This window comes from Camarhynchus parvulus, chromosome 1, assembly GCF_901933205.1.
Source record: "Camarhynchus parvulus chromosome 1, STF_HiC, whole genome shotgun sequence".
Classification (NCBI taxonomy): domain Eukaryota; kingdom Metazoa; phylum Chordata; class Aves; order Passeriformes; family Thraupidae; genus Camarhynchus; species Camarhynchus parvulus.
This window is the reverse complement of record NC_044571.1, coordinates 110,425,998-110,445,476: the sequence shown is the minus strand read 5'-3', so window position 1 is coordinate 110,445,476 and position 19,479 is coordinate 110,425,998. Positions and strand designations below refer to the sequence as shown.

Sequence of the window (19,479 nt, the reverse complement as noted above, 5' to 3'; positions counted from 1 at the left end):
GAGAGGGATAGGGCTTCCAGTGTCCTTCAGAGGAGAGAGGCTGCCAGTGCCATGATGTGTCCTGCCAGTACTGGAGCTGGGTTTTGGTCAGTGCAGTGGTTCTCAACTGGCAGCTCATGGACTTCAAAACCTCCTTGCCTGCCCTGGGTAAACCTTACTTCTGCCCACACCAGATCAGGAGTGCAGAATGCTGGGCATCTGTTGGCCCAAACAGCAGAAATTATGAGCATCTCTTGACAGAAAGCATGAGTCAGGAATGGTCCTCGCTGCCTCTGCAGGGAGGCACTGAGCTGCTGGCCCAGAACCACAAAGTTGTCCATGACCAAAGTAAACCAGTACCTGGGATCATTGCAGCTGGTACTCTGCTCTGCCAAGGGGCTCCTCTGTTCCAACACAGTGAAACCACATCAGTTTAGGAGAGGGCAGGTAGGGAGTTTGACATTGTGTGTGGATTGTGAGTTACTTTGGTCCTCTTGGGCTGGTTCCAAAAGGGATCTGCAGAAGGCTGAAGAAGGGATGACTGCTTCTGTTGCGGCCACTGATTTTCAGAATGTCAAGGCTAAGACAATCAGGGAGCTCTATTGAAAGGTTGAGATGGGAATTTTGGCAGGAGGGTGGGGATTGTGTGGCTCTTACTGGTACTCTGAAGTATTAATCTTAAGCTTTGACAAGATGTGTGTGAGACCAGACTTCAAAGTCATATTGTATTCTGATGAAAATCTTGCTTTTTTCCTCCTTTCCTCTCCTTTACTCTTGACCTCCTTTCAGAGGCTGTTTTGTCTGGAGTTAGAAATCTTTTCTATATAGCTTCCAAAGGCAGGTCGAGATGTTCTTTTGTAAAGAACTAAAGCAAGATTCTCATCTGATTTCAATGGTGTCTTCCTCATGAGGTCAGCAGCATTTGTCCTGCTACAAGTCCCAAGTGTCAGGCCTTCCCTTTACTCTGCCACTTGTAAAAGTCTTGAGATTGAGTGCTGAAATTTTAAAATGTGTCACTTCTACTCTTGTTAAAATTTAAGATGCTCAGAAGTGATGTGATGGAAAGGTTGTTTCACCTCTTCTACTCCTCAGTCACTGGCTGTTGACCATGTTCTGCCTAGGCTTAAGAAATTCCTAGGTTTCTTTAACTAGCAAAGCTGAAGTACCTCATAAAAATATAGTAGAGAAACTATTGAGTATTGTTTTGCTGCTGAATCTGTTTTTTGGGTTTTTTTGTTCAGCTTCATGTTTTTGATATGTCCTGATAAACTCAAATTCAGGGTACTAAGAAAAAAGCAAGAGAGGTTTATGGCTTCAGAAACTGCTGTTCTAAAAAAAATGCAGTAAATTTAGTGACACTCACGTTTCAAGTTAAGGTCTCATTGTTTGCTGCCAGCCTGCTGGGGTAAGAAACTCTTTAACTGATGATGTTCAAACCCACAAATCTAACCACAGGGTGGTTCAGAAGCAACAGACAGAAGAGAGGGATGTGCTGGCGGAAGAGACGAGATATTCCTCAACTTCTGAGGCTCTTGAGTGCGTGGCACAGACTTAAGTCTCAGTCTGACCATGGAAGGAGGGGTTGAGGGAGTGGTGTATTTTTGTAGGGAGGCTTTACAGAAAATCAGTCCACTTTTATGCTTTTTCTACCAAGTCCCAAAAGAAGAAGGGCTTTTGTTTGTTAATTTAAGTACCATGACCATGTTGATGGAGTTGGAGACCTGAGAAACACACCTGGCTTCTGCATGACTTCATGAAGCTTCCTTGCCCAGGCCAACTGGAGAGTAAACTTGATGAAGTCACCTGGTCTTGGTGAAATTAAGTTGGCTTCTCTGGCTCAGGGTTTGTCTGAGCTGGGCCTGCTAACACACTTACTGGGGCAGTAGGGCTGCTGTGGGGTCTGAAGGTGAGGGCTTGTGTGGGGCTGAGACACAACAGCTCTGCAGGGGAGGCAGCCTGGGTCTCACACTGCCCTCCCGGGTAATCACTGAACATGCTGTGAGAGACTTTAATCCCGAAGATTGACCTGTTTTCTCAGTAATTACATGTCCTGGAGCTCTGGCACGGTGACGCCGTGGGGTTGCAGAGGCACTTGCTGGAAGTGAGCAGATTTGGTGGGCTCCATGCTGTGCCCGGTCTGCCTGCAGCAGCAGGGAGCTCCTGGCTCATCTCTTTGAGCCAGTGGCATGCTGAAGCTCCATGCTGATCCAGAAGATGTTCCTTTTTTGACTGTGCACTGTCTGAGGTCTCCTCAAGCAGTGGCAGCTCTGCTGAGAGCTGGGGTGGTCAGCACTGCAGGGAGAGGGGGAACTGTCAGCCCATGTGGGACGCCCCGTGGAGCCTCTGAGGAGGGGAGTGCTGCTTGGGGACATTGGCAGAAGAAAACAAGGTCCCTGTTGAGTCTGCTGGCTGCGCTGAAGTGATTGGAAGAGAAGAAAATGTTTCTCTCTGCAGCTTGGTTCAAATGAGCAGTGGAAATACTCTGCCTGAATATGTATGCCTGACTGGCTTGCCGTTGACTAACTGGAATATGTTACCTTTTAATTACGAATAGACTGCTAATTTCAACTCCTCTAAACAAACAGAGTGCTGGGGGTAAACAAGTCAAAGTGTATTGACCCGCTTGCAGAGTGGCAGACACATGAGAATACCTGCATAAAGCTGTCCTGGAGTTGTGATCTGGAAGAGAGCAAAAGCTGTACTGTGTGAAGAACAGGAGCAACCAGCTTCTCTTTCAGTTTGCCTCCATCCTGGGGTTTTGTAACCGTTGCCACCTCTACAATGCATGTTTTGAAGGCTGCTACATCTTGCTTTCCTCATTCTTCCTCCAGCTGCAGCAGACAGATGCAGACCTGGGTTGGGGGACAGGGTGGGACCCCCTGCCCAAGAGGTGGATGCGAATCACGGGGGGCTGCTGCTGAGTACCTGCTCTGCCAGGTGCTCTCCCTTGCCATTGTGCTGCTGCATTTCCAGACAGGGTTTTGGCAGAGGCTGTGTCTCAGGGGATCTCACTCCTCTGGGCAGAAATCAAGGGCAATCCTGCTGTGGCTGCAGCCCATGCTCACTCAGGCCGTCACTGCTGCTCAGGCCGTCGCCACTTGTGTGTTTTTGCCTCTGCTTTTCACCTCACTTGGCCATAGCAAATGAGAAGCTGACACAACTCGAGTGGCTGATCACACCACTGGATGCCCACGCTGGCTTTTGCATGCTGACAGCAGGGCCCCCTCAGGCAGGTGTGTCTCAAAGCTCTCTTTTCTCTTCCCACAGAGGCCGGATTTGCCGTCACCGCCATCTCCCGCACCCCGGGCGTGACCTACAACGAGTCCTTCGACCTGCAGTGCATCATCAAGCCCCACTACCCGTCCTGGGTGCCGGTGTCAGTGACGTGGCGCTTCCAGCCGGCGGGCAGCACCGAGTTCCACGACCTGGTCACCTTCACGCGCGACGGCGGGGTCCAGTGGGGCAACAGGGCCGCGGCCTTCCGCACGCGCACCGCCATCGAGAAGGCCGAGTCCAGCAACAACGTGCGCCTGAGCATCAGCAGGGCCAGCGACACCGAGGCCGGCAAGTACCAGTGTGTGGCCGAGCTCTGGAGGAAGAACTACAACAGCAGCTGGACCAGGCTGGCGGACAGGACCTCCAACCTGCTGGAAATCAGGGTCCTGCGGCCAGGTGAGCGCCGAGGGTGTGTGGAGGGGGCTGGGGAGATGGGGTATTCTCGGAGTCTCTGTGGTCAGATGTGTTAGAGAGTCTCCTTTCCCAGCCCAACAGCTGAAGGAGGAGTCAGGATTCTTCTGTTCTGTCTTCCAAGGTTGTTTATTTGCTGTTAACTATAACATTCTTTCTCCGGCCCACCAAGGTCTGTCTGGCAGGTCAGGTTGAGGCACACTGACCACCTCAGAGGCAGTGTTATCTTTTTATACTAAAAACTACGTGTACATTATTTACAATAATTTTCCAATACCTATCACCTATATTAGACAGTCTATCTTTACTTTAAACCAATCCAGAAGTGTCGCCATCACCCAGAAGATGGAGGCTAAGAAGAAGCCGGACAAGGCATGCCCAAATCCCTCCATCTTGGCTTCTGAACCCCCATTCTAAAAAACTCAAAATTCTGCTTTTCTATCTTGTAACAAACTAACTGTCATTCTACTTAAAGTTTCATGGCTTGTGAGTCTTAATATAAGGTTGGTAATTGTTTTTCCAAGGGCTAAAATTGAAGGCACAGGTGTTTTTGACTCCGTGCCAAGGTCTCTGAGCCCCCCTGTCAGGGTCTCAAGTCCTCCAGGGCAGCCAGAGGAATTTCCTGGATTCCAGCAGGGTGTGTGCTGGTGCTGCAGAGGTCTCCTGTTGTATTTGTGGGGTGCCCCGTGGCAGGAAGGAATGATGAATCTGCCTCCATGTTCTTAGAAGGCTAATTTATTATTTTTTGATACTATATTATATTAAAGAATACTATACTAAACTGTACTAAAGAATACAGAAAGGATACTTAGAGAAGGCTAACAAGATAATAATGAAAACTCGTGGCTCTTTCCACAGCCTCAACACAGCTTGACACTGATTGGCCAATCAGTCAAAACAATTCACATGAAACCAATGAAACAACCACCTGTTGGTAAACAATCTCCAAACACATTTCAAAGCAGCAAAACACAGGAGAAGCAAACGAGATAGGAATTTGTTTTCCTTTTTCTCTGAGTCTTCTCAGCTTCCCAGGAGAAAATCCTGGGCCAAGGGATTTTTCAGAAAATACGACTGCTGCAGTCTCCCCTGAGTTAGGACTGCTCTTCTGGCAGTGATTATGTTTCTGACTTGTAACTGGCTCAGCTCTTCGGCTGTGATTATGTTGGACTTCCTTTATCCACCTCTGGGGAAATGGGTCCTCTCTTTGCCTCTTGTATGCTGTTCCTGGGGTTTTCTTCTGGGAAGTGAGGTGGCTGAGCTCAGTCCAGTGTCTGGAGTGTTTTGTGAGACAGAGATGGTTTTCAGGTTGCCACATCCATTTATCAGGGCAGACTCGGAAAAGAGAGGAGAAGAATGGGGCAAATAGGATCAAAGAGGGAGATGTGTTCTCATAGGTGGGGTGCTGGGAGATGTGTTCCCATAGGTGGGGTGCTGCAGCTCTGGTCCAATAACTGGGTGCATCTCTCATTCTGCTGGAGGCACCTTCAAAAACAGATGGTGATCAAAGAGCCTGATTTTCATCCTCACCCGAAATTGAGCCCTTTTGGCTGAAAGTCTCTACAACCATGGGTGCCCACACAGAGCGTGCAGCAGATAAGCAACAGGCACTGATGTGGCAGGGGCAGTCAGAAAACCTACAAGGTGCTGTCCCTGTACTGGAGTGAGTGAGGGGCCTTCTGCAGGGCTTGTCACTGATATTTTGGTGGTGTCCCTATTGTGCATGGGAAGTGCAAACAAGTGGCCATGGTAGCTGTGGGTTGTTGCTGAGCTGAATAGTATTGCTATCTTGGCCTTAGGGGTGGAGTTGGTGTTTGGAGTGAGGTTTTTAACACCTTCAAGACTGTTGGCTCAGGTTCTTGCTGCATGTGAGTTCTCCTTTTCTGTTCCTGTGCAGAAGGACTCCTTCCTAGGGTCTCTGCTGGTTGGGCTTTATGTTTTTCCCATCAGTATCCCTTTTCATAATCCCTCCACCTTCCCCAACCCTGTCTTTAGACAACTCAGGGGATGCTGTGAGCTCGAGCCACCTCATGAGCCCGCCATAATTTTTCTTCCCTCTCTCTCCCTTGCCCTCATCTCCAGGTTAATCTTCTCCATTTATCTTGATTATGCTGCCTTGTAATACATGTTTTACTGCTTGCAAGGTCGAGTTGGTGATGTTCATCATTTTAGCTTACTTCCTTAGGAAGCAGTGTTGAATGGATGTGGTCCCTGGAGTAACATGCTTCTTCGCAGCCCCATGCATGCATATCTGTGTGTGAGACAGAGAGGGGAAGAGAAATCCTTGATAACAGCTTCAGGAAGAGAGCCTGTGTGTCAGAGCTCAGGGTGGCAGGCAGCTCAGTTAAACCATGCCCTGGCAGCAGTAACACTTAAGTGATGCCTTAACAGAACAAGTTGTCCAGGTCTCCATGGTTTTCACCTCTCCCTGTCTCCCAGCTGCTCAGCAAATGACTGCAAAATAAATCTTAGCTGTCAGTTCAGTGAGCTCTGCATATTGTTTGAGGCTTTGTGGCTCACAAGTGGGGATGGAAGAGAAGAGGGACTCCTCAGAGCTCTCCCAGCACCATGGCTGCACCCTCTCTGTGTTTTGTTACCATGTCCCAGGCAGCCTCTGGGAGCAGGTGGTTGATGTTCTCTGTGAATGAAATGTTGGCAGACCAGGGACTGCTCTGGCTCTCTCTGGTTTTGCAGGTGGCAGAGGTTTGTATTATGTCATTCCTGGGTCTTTGGCTGGGTGATCTCCAGAGAAGATCCAGGATGAGATGAGAGACACCTTCCCCAGACACTTCTGAGTGAATGTCCTAGAGCCCTCCCAGACAAACCTGTGCTGATGAAGTGGGTGCCGGTTTTTAGATAAATATCCAAGGCTTCTCCAAAAAGGGTCATTCAGGACCCCAGAATTATTAAGCAGCTGAGAGAGCTGTTTGTCTACTTCTGTTCCACTACAATCACCTTAATCTGAGATTAAGGTTGCTCTTTGGTGTCTCAGTCCTGTCCTTTCCTTTGCCATTAGCCATGGCTGTCTGCCTTGACCCATATGCTTGGGGTGACCTATCTCCACTACCAGTCCACTAAGGGACACCATAAAGAGTTATCTGGAGGTCTTTTGGCAAATGGAGCCAGCATGTGTTTCTAGACTGTAAGTTAATGTGGGGATTCTAGTTCCTTCTCAAACCCCTGCTCCCTGTTTGAGTGACCTTTCTATTTGACAGGTTTCAGGTGCAGACATGAATTCAGTATACATCAGCCTTTGAAGTGTGTTGAGGAGAGAAAGGTAAATTAGTGGTGGCCTCCTTGCTTTGTGAAATCCAAGAAGAAATGAGCAGTATTTTGAGAAATGAAACATGTAGGGGCTGAAGGAGGGAGCAAGGAAGGCAGGCAATGGCAGCATTAACCCAACTCTGAGTACAAGGTCTGCAGGCACGATGTCACAAGTCTCCTCTGTGGCATCTGAGCCAGATTTGGCTTTTGAGAGTGACATTCCTGATCCCTTGGGATCTCTTTGTTCTAAAGACTGGCAGTGTGAGGAAATTTCCCTATTAAGGGTGCTGGCTGTGTGTGTGGAAAGTTAATAGAGAATTTAGGTATCATGTGAGTTCACCAGCAGTAGCACTGGGATCCAGAGCTCCCTTTCCTGGCCTGCTGCTCAGTGTCATGCAAGCCTGCACACCCTGGGTTGAGAGCCCATGTGTGCTTTACAGGGACAGAGACCTGCACTGCTTTAGGGCCACTGCTGAATTTTAACTTGTAGGCTGGGGCAGAAATCCAGACTGGTGTAGGGGGCTCTTAGACATGACTGGAGACCAGACTGGCTAGATAGCCTGTGGCTGTTTCATTTCCCTACAGTGCAGTGCTCTTCTTTTTACTTCCATCTCTCAAGATGCCTGTTGTTTCTTTCTTGGTGAGCTTGTTGCAGCAGAAGGGGAAGAATAATAAAAGTACATCTCAGTTCACACCAGCTGCTTCCCTGAAACCAAAGCTGGCAGGAGATCATGCACAGTAGTGCAATGTGAACTAGAAGTGAGCCCTGAGTGCAGGAGTGGAGATTTCTTTTGTGTTTGGGGCTCCCCTTCTGCTGCAGCATCTGGCCTGCCTCTGAAAACATGGGTCTGTCATCCCCAAGCCATCATCCCTTTTCCCTGGGAGTTCACCACCATTTTCCCATCTGGAGACATTGCTTTGCCCTTTGCCTTGCCCCTTTCCAGGTTGAGAAGAGCATCCAGCATGGAGGGCTTAGTGGGCTGATATTTGAGATCCGTCAGGATCAGCTGTGTCCTGTACCTGGAGAGGACATGTGTGGTGACTCCCTGGCACTTACAGTTTCCTTGGGTTTTAGGGGAAGCAGAGGTACCTTTTAGGGGAAGCAGGTGGTTCCTTTTGAATCCAAGTGGCCCTGGAAATGGGGACACAGAGGGGACACAACTCTTGGGCTCTGGGTCCTGCCTGAGGAAGGTGGTAGATAGCTTCAGACAGGTCAAGGGGAAAACCCAAGGGCTGTCAGGCAGGCTCTGTTCCCATCTCCTCCTTGGATCTTGCTTGTCCCTGCCAGGTGTCCAGGGATGACACAGCTGGCACTGTCTGGGAGCAGTGCCTGTCCGTGTGGTCTGCAGGACTCAGACAAGGGCAGCAGACAGTGCACAACAGGGGCTGTGCTGCAATCTGGGCAGGCTTGGGTGTCTGCAGAGTGCTCTCTCTTTTGGCAGGGAGGCTTGGGGCAGATTTGTGCTGGTGTATTAAATTGCCATTGTCATTGTGTGTGTTACTGCACTTATCATGCCCCTGCAGCACAGATGAGGGGGTGATTCAGCAAAGTCCTGGGGTCTGAGTGCTGGAGAGTGTGTCTGGCAGCAGCAGAATAAGAAAGCAGGGCTCTCACACAACACCCCCACCCTCAGAGCCCCTTCTCACCCCTTTCATACTCATGCAATTCCCCACCCCTCCATCCTTGTGTTGTCCCTTGTCCTGTTCCTTTGTGACTAAATCTGGATCGGGCGCTCAGGGAGAAGCTGCAATCGCCTCTATAAATCTGTCCTCTGGCTGCTGGGATTTTGACAGTAATGAACATGGGAGGAGGGATGGCAGGGGATGATAACTGAGCAGACTCCAGGGGTGCTGGGCTCCTCACTGCTTTTTTGCCAGCCAGTCTACAGCAGATTGATTGACCTGGGAGCCGTCGAGCAAACAAGGCAGTCATGCTCTTCATTAGAGCATTAATTATCTTCCAGAGGCTCTCCAGGGGCTGCTTCTTAAAGTTTGGTTTATAAGGAGCTGTCAAGTTGAAACCATCGTGGAGGGGGGGGGTGGAGGCTTGTCAGGCTGGCCTTGGAGGAGCTGGAGGTGGCTTCTTCCTGAACCTTCCTTTAGGAGTGAGGTGAGCCAGAGCTGTGCTGTCCCTGAAGCCCTGCATCCAGGTGGGTGCAGAGCCCTGTGCTGCTTTTCTGCTCTCCACAGGAAACCAGAGAGTGGCTGTGCTGGCCTAGCAATGGCCAGAGAAACATAATGAGTGGAGAATGTAGAACTCTTACCTCTTTGTCCAAGCTCATCCCTGGCAGCCAGAGGGAGACCATTCAGTCTCATGCTCCTCCTTCTCTCTGAAGGCTCAGTGAGCAGCCAGACAGTTGTGACTGTGCAGGCTTGGGATGCTGGGAAGATGAGAACTGAAAAAGGAGGCGGCTTTATAATACACTCAATGCTGGGAGAGGAGGACTGATTTTCAAATAATTAGGTACCAAGACATTTGTGGAGTATAATAAGAAACTTTCCTTAACTCAGATATTACTGTTAATGCCTTTATTCCATCTCATCTTAGTAATTCTTAGTAATTTCAGTGTTTAAGGAATTCTCTCATAGATGGATGTGAAAGATGCCTTTTCTACTACAGGTGGCCAGTGGAATACTGACCAGACTCTTGAGTGGAGGCTCAAACAAGTGTTTTCAAAGGCCACAAAGTCTGTGCTTTAACCTGACACTTCTTGCTTCTGGCAGCATCCAGCAATAAAGTTAAGAAAGCAGAGTTAATGAGCTGGAAACTTCCTTACAGAAGTGAAGTCTGGAAGCTGAAGTTTGCTGCTTGCTTGATCCCAGAGTGGTTTTGCTCTGTAGAACAGCACTGCTTCCCTGCTTTACAGCTGCCTGCTCCATCTGGCAAATGGTTGTACTCCTGCTTGAGTGCTGAAGGAGTTCAGGAAGAGCTCAGAAGAGAGGAGCTCATTGCTCAGCAGCAGTGGCTGTGGCACAGAGCAGCCTCCTCTTCCCTGTGTGCTCGGGGACTTGCTCCTTTCCCTTCATTGCCATTGGGATAAGACCTGCTGTTCTTCCTCAGAGCTGCTGGTCCTTCCTTCCAGCACACTGAACACATGAAATGAAGGGGCTCAGTGTTGCGTGACCCAGAGCTGTCCCCTTGCATGGACCTGCATTAGTGACCCAGCTGGAGCCCTTTTTCTTCTGCAGGTAGCAGAGGTAGCGTTGATTCTCCTACTCCTGCCCGTTTGTCCTGGGGAGCTCTGTTGCCACATTTGCCAGGTCCTCTGAGACAGATTCCCTGCTTAGACTTGCTGGCACCTCCTTGGCACAGTTCTTTATCCCAGGCCAGCACCCCAGGGTGCTTTTTCTCTACATTTAGCCATCACTCCCTCCTCCAAGTATCCCTGTCCTCCCAGGTATAAGCAGCAGGAAGGGAGCTCGTGCTGGATGTGCTGCTGCATTCCTGATGCTGTACTGGGGATGATGACACTGGCTTTGTGGGGTCAGAGCTGTGATTCACCTCTCCCTCCATTTGTTTTCCTTCTGGGGTGGTGCTGCTTGGCTCTTCTGCAGGTTTGCCTGTGAGAGCCTCTTCTGTAAGAGCCAGGTGTGTTGGGCTGATTGCAGGCAGTTATGTTCAAGGTTTCTCTTGGGACTCCAGCCTGGAAAATGCACCCAGGGGCATGACCTGAGAAGTTGAACTTTAAATGGATGAAGCATCTTGGATGCATTACACAAGGGTGAGGAGTGTGGAAATGCATCCTTGCACCTAGTGGGACCTTAACCTGACTCAGCCTGCTCTGTGTGTGCCCGCTGATGTTAGTGCAGGCTGTCTTTCTTTTCAGCCCCCTGACAAGACTGACAGTGCCAGGAGACCTGGGCCATATCCAGGATGTGCTGCTCTCTTCAAGTTAACTCTCTCCATGTTTACCTTTTAGGTCTAAATTTTTCACTTCCATTTCAGAGTACTCTCTGCTTTCTCCCTTTGATATCTCCTGAGCAGTTTTCCACTCCTGTTTGCAGTGTGGATGTACAAAACCATGGTGTCAGCCTGTTTGCAGTCTGTGCACATGCACCTTCTTTGATGTTGTCTTGAAATGCTTCTCTCTCTCCACACATTTTAGCTTCTCATCGATTCCCTGTTTGCTTTCCTTGGGCTAAAACACTCTGCTGTGAGCAGTACTTAGATGGTGTCCAGCTCTAAAGCTTTGTACCTCCTCCTGCCCTTGAAGATCTCAAAAGCAGAGTCAGCAGGGGCAGCCCTTGAGGGAGAGGGAGACTTGAGGTGATGAGCAGCTTTGCAGCCAGGTGTTGACCACTCTTGTCCTGCCACAGTTTCTGCGTGGAGCCCCAGCTCTCCATGAGGTGAGTGGCCTTGGGGCCAGCAGGCTCAGTGCTGCAGCAGCACAGTATTGCTCTTGCTGCCCTCTCAGCCCTCCAGTCAGAGCAGTGCCCAGCCCAGGGGTCCCTCCTCATATGCCCAAGCAACACCTTTGGCAGTCCACCTCTGTACATGGCACCTGCACCATTTTTCTGTGTTCTGTATCCTGAGCAATGCTTCTCCTGGCATGAGAAGCTGCATATTCTGACATTGGTCAAAGAATGAATTCCTGGGTTCACTGAACCTGAGATCTGCTTCCTTACAGCAAAATGGCTGCAAACATGCTGAACCTGTGGCTCAGGTTCTTTTTTTTTAACATATGTATGTATACATAAAAGTTTTCTCTCAAGGCCATCTTACTTACTTAAAAAGGCATTTGGGATGCTGCTAAAGAAAATTACTGTAGTTTTCCTTGTCCCAATTAACAGAGAGGCAGGGAGTTCAGATGATGATGGATCTGTAGCCCATTATGCTGAAATATGTCCTCACTCCTTAAGAAGTTCAAGAATACAATTCCTTCAGAAATGACAGATGGCTCATTTCACTTGGTTGTTCTTCCAGCAGTAGTTGTACTCACTAGTTGCGGAAGCAGCAGCATCCATGAGTGTTCAGTTTTGGGGAAATGGTATCTTCAGCTGCAATTAAGTGTTGCCATTCCCAGGACTTGGTAATAGTGGCTCCCAGTTGGGAAGTAAACTCCTGCAGGTGGAGCTGACCTGGCACTTTGCTGCACAGAAGGAGGTGATCTTCATCCCCGATGTGGGCTGCTGGCTGCATGGTCCTATCCCATTCCTTGTGCTGGCATAGGTCCTGCTGTGCCACAGTTCATTTTAGTAACCTGCAGAAAGCTAGCCCAGTGGAAGGGAACAGTTAAAGGTGAGTGGAATGAGCTAATGCCTGGATGAATTCAGCTGGGTTCTTCTCAGGGGACTTCTCTTTGCATGGAGAGCAGCACCTGACACTGGCTGGGCTGGTGTGGCAGTATCCAAAAGATCTCCTGATCCTGCCTGAGGTCTGGCTGGAGAGCTTGCTCTCTGGGTGGCAAGAAAATGACATTTCACACCACCCTAGGCAGCTCATCTCTGCCTGCCCAGCACTCAGATTTTCACCAGGAGCTGCTGAAAATGGCCAAGTCAAACGCAGCGTGTGTGAAAGTCAGCCCTGCACTACAGGGTGCAGTTGTGCTCTGAGCGTGCAACTGCACAAAACTGCCAAGTTGTTTCGTGAGGGAAGAAATATCTCAGGAAATCCAGCCTCCAGCAGGGCATGGGAGTTGGTGTGTGTTACAACTTGCTCTTTGGGTGCATTTAATGACTTTTTTTTCCTAATTGACGGAGCACTCCTTTGTTTGAAATGTTTCTGACGAGGAGTTGATTAAATATCTCTGTATGTTATTTTTTTATTTCTTTATCTTCAGTGTAGCTTGGTAGGGAGTTTATCTTCCAGTGATCCTATCTCCATATTTTAATTTACAAGTGATCAATGAGCTGTATATTGTTTTCTGACAGCAGGCACAACTCATGCTGGGAATCTTTTATTCCTCTCTCCCCTCTTGTCTCTCGTGCAGAACTTTTATGTGCATTTCAGGGTTTTGCAGGAAAGTTTCTGATTTTAGGTTTGTGAGGCATTTTGCTTTGGGGTACATTTGTTTCTTGCTGTTCTTTACACTAACATGGTTTCTGTTTCTTGAGGGAAGTCTTGTTTTTTCCAGGCCAGTGGTACATCCCAGCTGGTGGTCTCTGCCTTAGTCTTGGCTGGACCTGGGAGGCTGTGGGCTTCCCAGCTTTTTCCATCCTTGCCTTTTCTGTATGTGCTGGCAGATGTATGCCTTCTGGGCTTTAAAAAGCCTTTCTGGGTCACACATGATTCCTCCCCAAGGTCTCACCTGGTTACCTGCTGGTTTGTTAGCTGCTCCACAGTCTCTGCCACGGCTGGTAATGCCAGGCTGCTCCCTAGCCAAGCACATGTCCTTGCCACTGCCTGCAGTCTTCACATGCAGAGATGGACTTGACCTGCTCCCCCAGTGTTTGGTGGGTCTGCAGTCTGACTGTGCTGCTTTTGGGGAGGGGCAGGGCATGGGGCCGCTTGTAGGAACTTTGGGATGATCAGACTTGGGGCTGGAGCTGGTGCGGGTGCGGATGAGCAAGCAGATCCACCGTGGGGTTTGAGGAGAGGTGCCTGTTCTGCTTTGCCACAGCACCCTCTGGCACCATTTTGAGAGCATCAAACTCCACTGCCCAGGCTGCAGTAACACAGTGTCCTTCAGTCCTGTGCCTGTGCTTGAGGCTGAGTGCTGGGCAGGGCTGTTGGACAGGTGATGGTCAGCATGGACGTGCACAGCTACTTAAATACCCGGCTGGTCTTGCTGCAGCAGCAGCTGCTGTGAGGCTGGGGAGTGTCTGGGCTGCCTGCTGGGCTGTGGACTTCACAGCAGCTTGCTGAACATGTTGAAATGCAGGTCACTTGGTGGGGAGAGTCACAGCTTCAGCTCTTTGTCTGACCACATGGGAGGGGGTTGAAGCTGAGCCTTCCTCAGGAAAGGGTTAATGCTGTCTTTCCTTCCCACAGAGCTGCTCTGCCAGTAATTCAATCATGTCAGCCTGTTTGCAGGCAATAATTCATTGTTATAGGAACACTACAGTAAAGTGACAAGTTAATAATGGCAGTAATAATGGCAGGCAAAGTCTAATGCTATTTCCCTTTCTGCTGCTCCTGTTGCACCAGCAGCCTCCCATGTTGGCTAATGCAATTTGCAACCTCACTAATCCAGTTTCAGGAGGAATTGTGTTCAGTTAAAAGAGAATAGCTGGAGTCGGGAGCTGTGCTGCCATGTTCCTGCCTTCCCTGGGGAGGTTGCCCCAGTGCTGGAAGCCTTTGTCTTTACTTTGCTGTGATTTCTGTGCTGTGGTTAAGCTTAATGAGCACAGTCCTCCTAGGAGCATCTTGTTTTCTTCCCTTCTGCAAATGCCTTACTTCTGATGCCTCCTCTCCAAAAGGACTTGCACATCTTTCCCTTTTGAACGTTGGTGTGATTTGAACTAACCTAATAAACGTGAGTCACCCAGCTCTCGCCATGCTGAATCAGTAGGCTGGCGTGTACTTGCTTGACTCTGTTCAGTCATTAAAGCAGGAGTCCTTGCAGTGTCTGGGGAAGTGGAGGAGCCTCCTCAGCCCTGCTTGGTGGAAGGGAGAAGAGCTGGCAGGGGTCTGAATGTCAGTACATGTGTAAGCCTGTGGCAGTAACCTGCACACTGGTCTCTTGAATCCCAGGCAAACATTCTCCTGCAGAAATTCAGGCACTGAGTGCTTTTCAGGCCCTGGTGAGGGAAATGATGAAGCAGCCTTGGGATGTGACCACAGGCTGAGGGGATGGCTGAGTTTGTGCCAAAGGCCTGGCCAATGCCCTTCAGGGCTGTACACTGACTGTGCTGGGGAGAGAGGGGTTCCTTATAGAAATCACCGTGGGGCTGTGCTGCTGGAAAAGAATCTCTCCTGACTGGCCTGCTAAACTCACTCTATGGTGTTAAACCAGGGCTGGGCTCAGGTTGGGCTGGCCTCATTTCTGCTCCCCCTGCACACACACCTCAGCACAGTGAAATCTCGGTGGAGGCTTTTAAAATTAGGACATTTCCCCAGAAAACTTTTTGCAACATTTCATCAGTTCTTTCCAAGCAAAAGGGTTCTCTGGAGGAGCTCTCCCTAGCGAGCAGCAACCTCCAAAGTGGGACACTGCCTCCCTGCTGTGGTGACAGGGCTTTCTGAGGACTCTCTGGGATGTGGTGGCCATCCTCCTGCCCACCCTTCTGTGCCACAGCTGCTGGTTCATGCAGAGCTGGCTCCTTCCCCACTGGATGGCCCCCTCCTCCTTTGCTGCAGGGGCATCATTCTGGGTTTCTGTGTGGGGCTGTTTTGAGGAAATGGTATCTTCAGCTGCAAATAAACATTGCCATTCCCAGGACTTGGTAATAGTGGCTCCAGGTGGGGAGTAAGCTCCTGCTGTTGTGTTTCCTTGCTGCCTACAAGGCAAAAGGATGTAGGGTGTTTGAGATGGAGCATCTTGTTATCACAGCATTTTTAGGTACAGGTTGCAAAGTGCTTTGCTAAAGGTAAGTGTTGTAACCCCAGCTTGATGATTAGGAAACAGAGGGGAGGGAGCCAAGAGGCAGCAAGTCAGCAGAAAAACCATGAATCACATCACTGTCTCTGTCCTCCTCCTCTGATGACTGCTCTCCCTTCCCCCAAATATTTGTATAACTGTGCTTACCACACGCTCAGCTTGAAGAGACTGACTGCCTGCTTGATGGTGTGGGGAAAACATCTACTACCTATCAGCTTGTAGAGAGGATCTGGCTGTGTCATAGCTTGCTGTGTTTGTAAGGTGTGTCTGACCTGAGGTCCCAGACAGAGGTGCAAGCTCTGAGGACCAGAAGCTGCCACAAGCATCTTGAGATAATGATAAAAATAACAAAGAGGTTTCTAGCCATGACTTGTTGCCACTGTAAATTGAAAGCCTTAATAGCATATGTAGGGCCAATTACAGTACATTAAGGTACAATATCCTCTTTACTGGCACTCTCCAGGGAGCCAGGAGACATTGTGGCAACAAGGATTATGGTTTGCAGATGATATGCACAGTAACTTCACCTAGACGCAGGCACCTGTTCCTCTCACAGAGCAGATGTTTGGGAGGCTGTTAGGAGAACATCAGCCTCTTGACAGCCAGCAGAAAATGCTGGGCAACTGTGTGTGTTCACACTGCTGTGCCCACCACCTCTGCTGCCTGACACGGGGCTGGAGCAGCCCTGCCTCACCTAAACCCCAGCCCCTGGGGCACACCTGATCAACTCAGCATTTGAAGGCCAAGCCCTTTCCTGGCTCTCTGCCCAGGCAAATCCTCTAGCCAGGAAAGGGAGTTTCCCCCTTGTCAGTAGGGTGAGGTTTCGCTGGCTGGGTGCCTGGGGTGTCAGACTTCTTGCAACCTCACTGGTGCGCCAGCAGCTACAACCATTTCCATGTCATGGCAACATCTCCAAACATGACCTGGCAAGCTGCATGTGGCATGGAGGGACTCAGTTTGCACTGGAATAGGCTTACCACCATTATGGGAAGAGATGGATGGACTCCCTGGCATTGTATTGTGCCACTCCCATTACCCTGGACCACCAACTTCAACATTATCTGGTTTCCCCTTTTTAAATAATTTTTCTCAAATGCAGAATGAGCTTTGTGGAATTGTTTGCGTGTCTGTGAACAGTGGCTGATGGTCAGCCCCATGACAGAGCAGAAGTGTGAGTTACCCCACAAAGCTTCCCATGTCTTAACCAGGATCTTTCCCCTGAGAGTGGGGCTGCCCCATCCTGTGTGCCACAGGATTTCCAACTTAGCTGTTATTAGTCTGTAGTCCATAAAAGCCTTGAATCACTACTGTAGGATCTGTAAAAGGTTATGAAGAAGAGATGGATGCCTGCGTACTATGCAGGAACCAGCCCCAGGATGTGGAAGCATTTGGCATTCGCAGAATTGGAAAAGACTGAGAATGTCCTCTCTAATTCTGTGGGAGGGAAACAGAACCTGCACTTGCATCTTCTGCGGTGTGCCTCCCTTAGGAAAATAATTCATGTCTGATGAAAAGTGCATTGGCAGGGATGTCATTACATATCACTGATACCTCTAATCTAGAGGAAACTTCATGCACAGTTATGAACCTCTGCAAGAGTATAGTCTGGCAAAGAGAAGACCTGTGATTCCGTGCCAGGGCTTGCTGCTCCAGCTGGGAGCAGCTGTAGAAGCACTACCTCATCAATATCTTAGGGACTCAGTGCAAATGTGGGCAAATTCCTGACTGCTGGCTGCAGTGGCTGCCAAGGATGGCTTGGAAGGATGGGGGTGTGTGTGTGTGAAATTTAAGATCTCATTTTTGCCAGAGTTAATAAGATTGCTTCCCCATTACTCTCAAAAAGATTTCTTCCCAAAGGTTGCATGGAAGCTGCATGCAGGGAAAGCTGCATGGGAAAGCTGCTGAGGGGCCATCTGAAAGTCCTTGGATGACCTCAGGGGCCCATGCTGTTTGTACACAGTGACAATTACTGTGATTGTGGTCTGGGAACAAGCCCTCACTGCTTCAGTGGAATACATCTGTCATGTACAAGGTGGGTCTGTTGCCCCAAACACTAAGATTAGACTTACTCAGTGTCAGCCATCCTCATTTCATCTCCTGGAGGTGCTGCAATGTGGGAAGAGCACTGTGAGGGAGGGGTGCTTGCCTCTCAGCAGCTCTGGTCTGTGTGTACCCTGGCTTTTTGTGTGTGTGTGTGTGTGTGTTGATACTGAGCAACCCACCACACACAGCGTGTGTGTATATACTGCATTTTAATAGATATAGGGCTACTGACTTTACATACACAGTTGCTATAGTAACAAAGGTTTCCATAGTAACGGTTGCAGAAAATAATCCAGTACCAATTAAAAATAAACTGTTTGGAAAGGGGGCTGGGGGAGAAAGGAAACTGCTGAGAACCACCTTCTCCTTTATTGGTTCATCTCCTAGGGACTCGGAAGATTGATTAATGCTCGAAATAACCGTTCTTAACCAATGGTGAGCCAAAAAGGTGGGATGAGGGTGGGTGTGGTGGCTAAGGCTGTTGTCCAGGAGTGAAACAAAGGGGAAGGAATGTGTCTGGGGTATGGCAGAAATACGAGAGGGTGACACTGACTCTTTCCATTAGGTTGAAGTCCCTAGGGAGGGAAAACAAGGATAGTTTCCCTCCTTTCCTTCCTCCAGTGTCTGCATGCCATAGCACAGGCACCAGGCAGGGAGTCTTTATTAGCATACTGATTTAAAGCCACGGGCAATGCAGGCTCCAGGGGAATGTCTGATGCGATACCAGGATGCCTATCTCAGATGTGATAGCGCAGAAAGCAGTGCTGTGGTGGGAGTTCCTCCCATTTGAAGTTGTTTGTGCCCATCCTCTCCCTGGGCACTGTCACTCATCACTTGTGCCGACAGGCATCCGAGGCCCTGGTGCCCAAGGGAAGCTGGAAGCAAAGCATGATGCAAAGCAAGGAGTCCATGCCTTGGTGAGAGGGAGAAGACAGCATTGCTTCCTCACAAACACAGGATGCGTGGGATGTGTTTCCAGGGTGTGGATGGGCACAGGTCCCCTGGCAGCCTTCAGTTGTTTGTGCCTGTGGTGCCACACTTGCGTCGTGCCACTTGGACCCGTGCGCTCTTCATGTTTGATTTAAGAGATTTGCAGCTTGTCAGCAGCAAGGCAGCATTCCCCCTGTCAGAGTGGAACAGGGGTATGTCTGCTTGGGTGGGAGCTGCCCCTCTCCCCATCTGTAGCTGGCGGGGACTCCAGGGCACTCCGAGCACAAGTGTCACAGGAGGGCGCCTTGTGTCCTCCTCTGCCAACAGGAGTGCCCTGGCTCAGGGCTGGGGTGACAGGCACAGCCTGAGCACACACTGCAGCAGAGGCTCTGTCTTGTGTTTGTACAGGGAGAGGGGAATTGGGAATCTGTGTGTCTCTCCTTACAGGAACTAGAGCTAATGATTCTGCTGCATCATCCTCAACACCATGGGACTGCTTAGCTACAGCGTGGGAACTGCACTTGTGCTTGGGAAGCCAAGAGAGGTGATGGGCCTCTGGCTTGTGCTAGGCTGTGCAGTTTGTGGTGGACTTGGAGCCAGATCTCCTGGCTGTGGGAGCAGAGCTTGCTCCCTGCTGATCCCTTCCAGTCTGGCGCTGTTTCTCCTTTTCCACTTGTGCCTGCACTTCCTCCCCTAGCTATTGCGTGTCTGTGGGATGCATCTCACTGAGATGGCTGCCATGTGACAGCACTGGGGTCTCATTTAATTTGCTTTCTCAGAAGTGGTTTTCTCTGGAACTGGTCAACAGCTCATTGCCCTGAGGTACAAGTGGTATGATTTCACCATGAGAAAAACCACTGAGTTTGGGTGTAGTCATCTTACTAAGTCTGATGCTTTAGACCACTATGAATTAAAGAGTCTTTCAAAGGTCAGACTGTGAAAAAGCAGCCTCTCTTTCTGAGGGACACAGTGGGAGGATCCAGGAGTAGATAGGGGTTGAAAGGAGAGATTTGGTAGAATATGTAAATGTCTTAAAGGTATGTGGGACCCAAGCAAGAGGGCCCTCTCTGGCCCACCCCAAATCTGGTGAATTTCT

General features: G+C 49.6%; 1 protein-coding gene across 2 annotated transcripts in view; it reads left to right on the top strand.

The window, feature by feature from the left end:
• The window catches only part of IGSF3 (immunoglobulin superfamily member 3), a 94,470-nt gene that overhangs the window by 64,591 nt on the left and 10,400 nt on the right, over positions 1–19,479 (top strand). For both annotated transcript variants that reach the window (XM_030971046.1, XM_030971036.1), the window contains one exon: positions 3,247–3,651. In XM_030971046.1, coding sequence (XP_030826906.1) covers positions 3,247–3,651 — 405 coding nt within the window. The remainder of the gene's footprint in view (positions 1–3,246; positions 3,652–19,479) is intronic.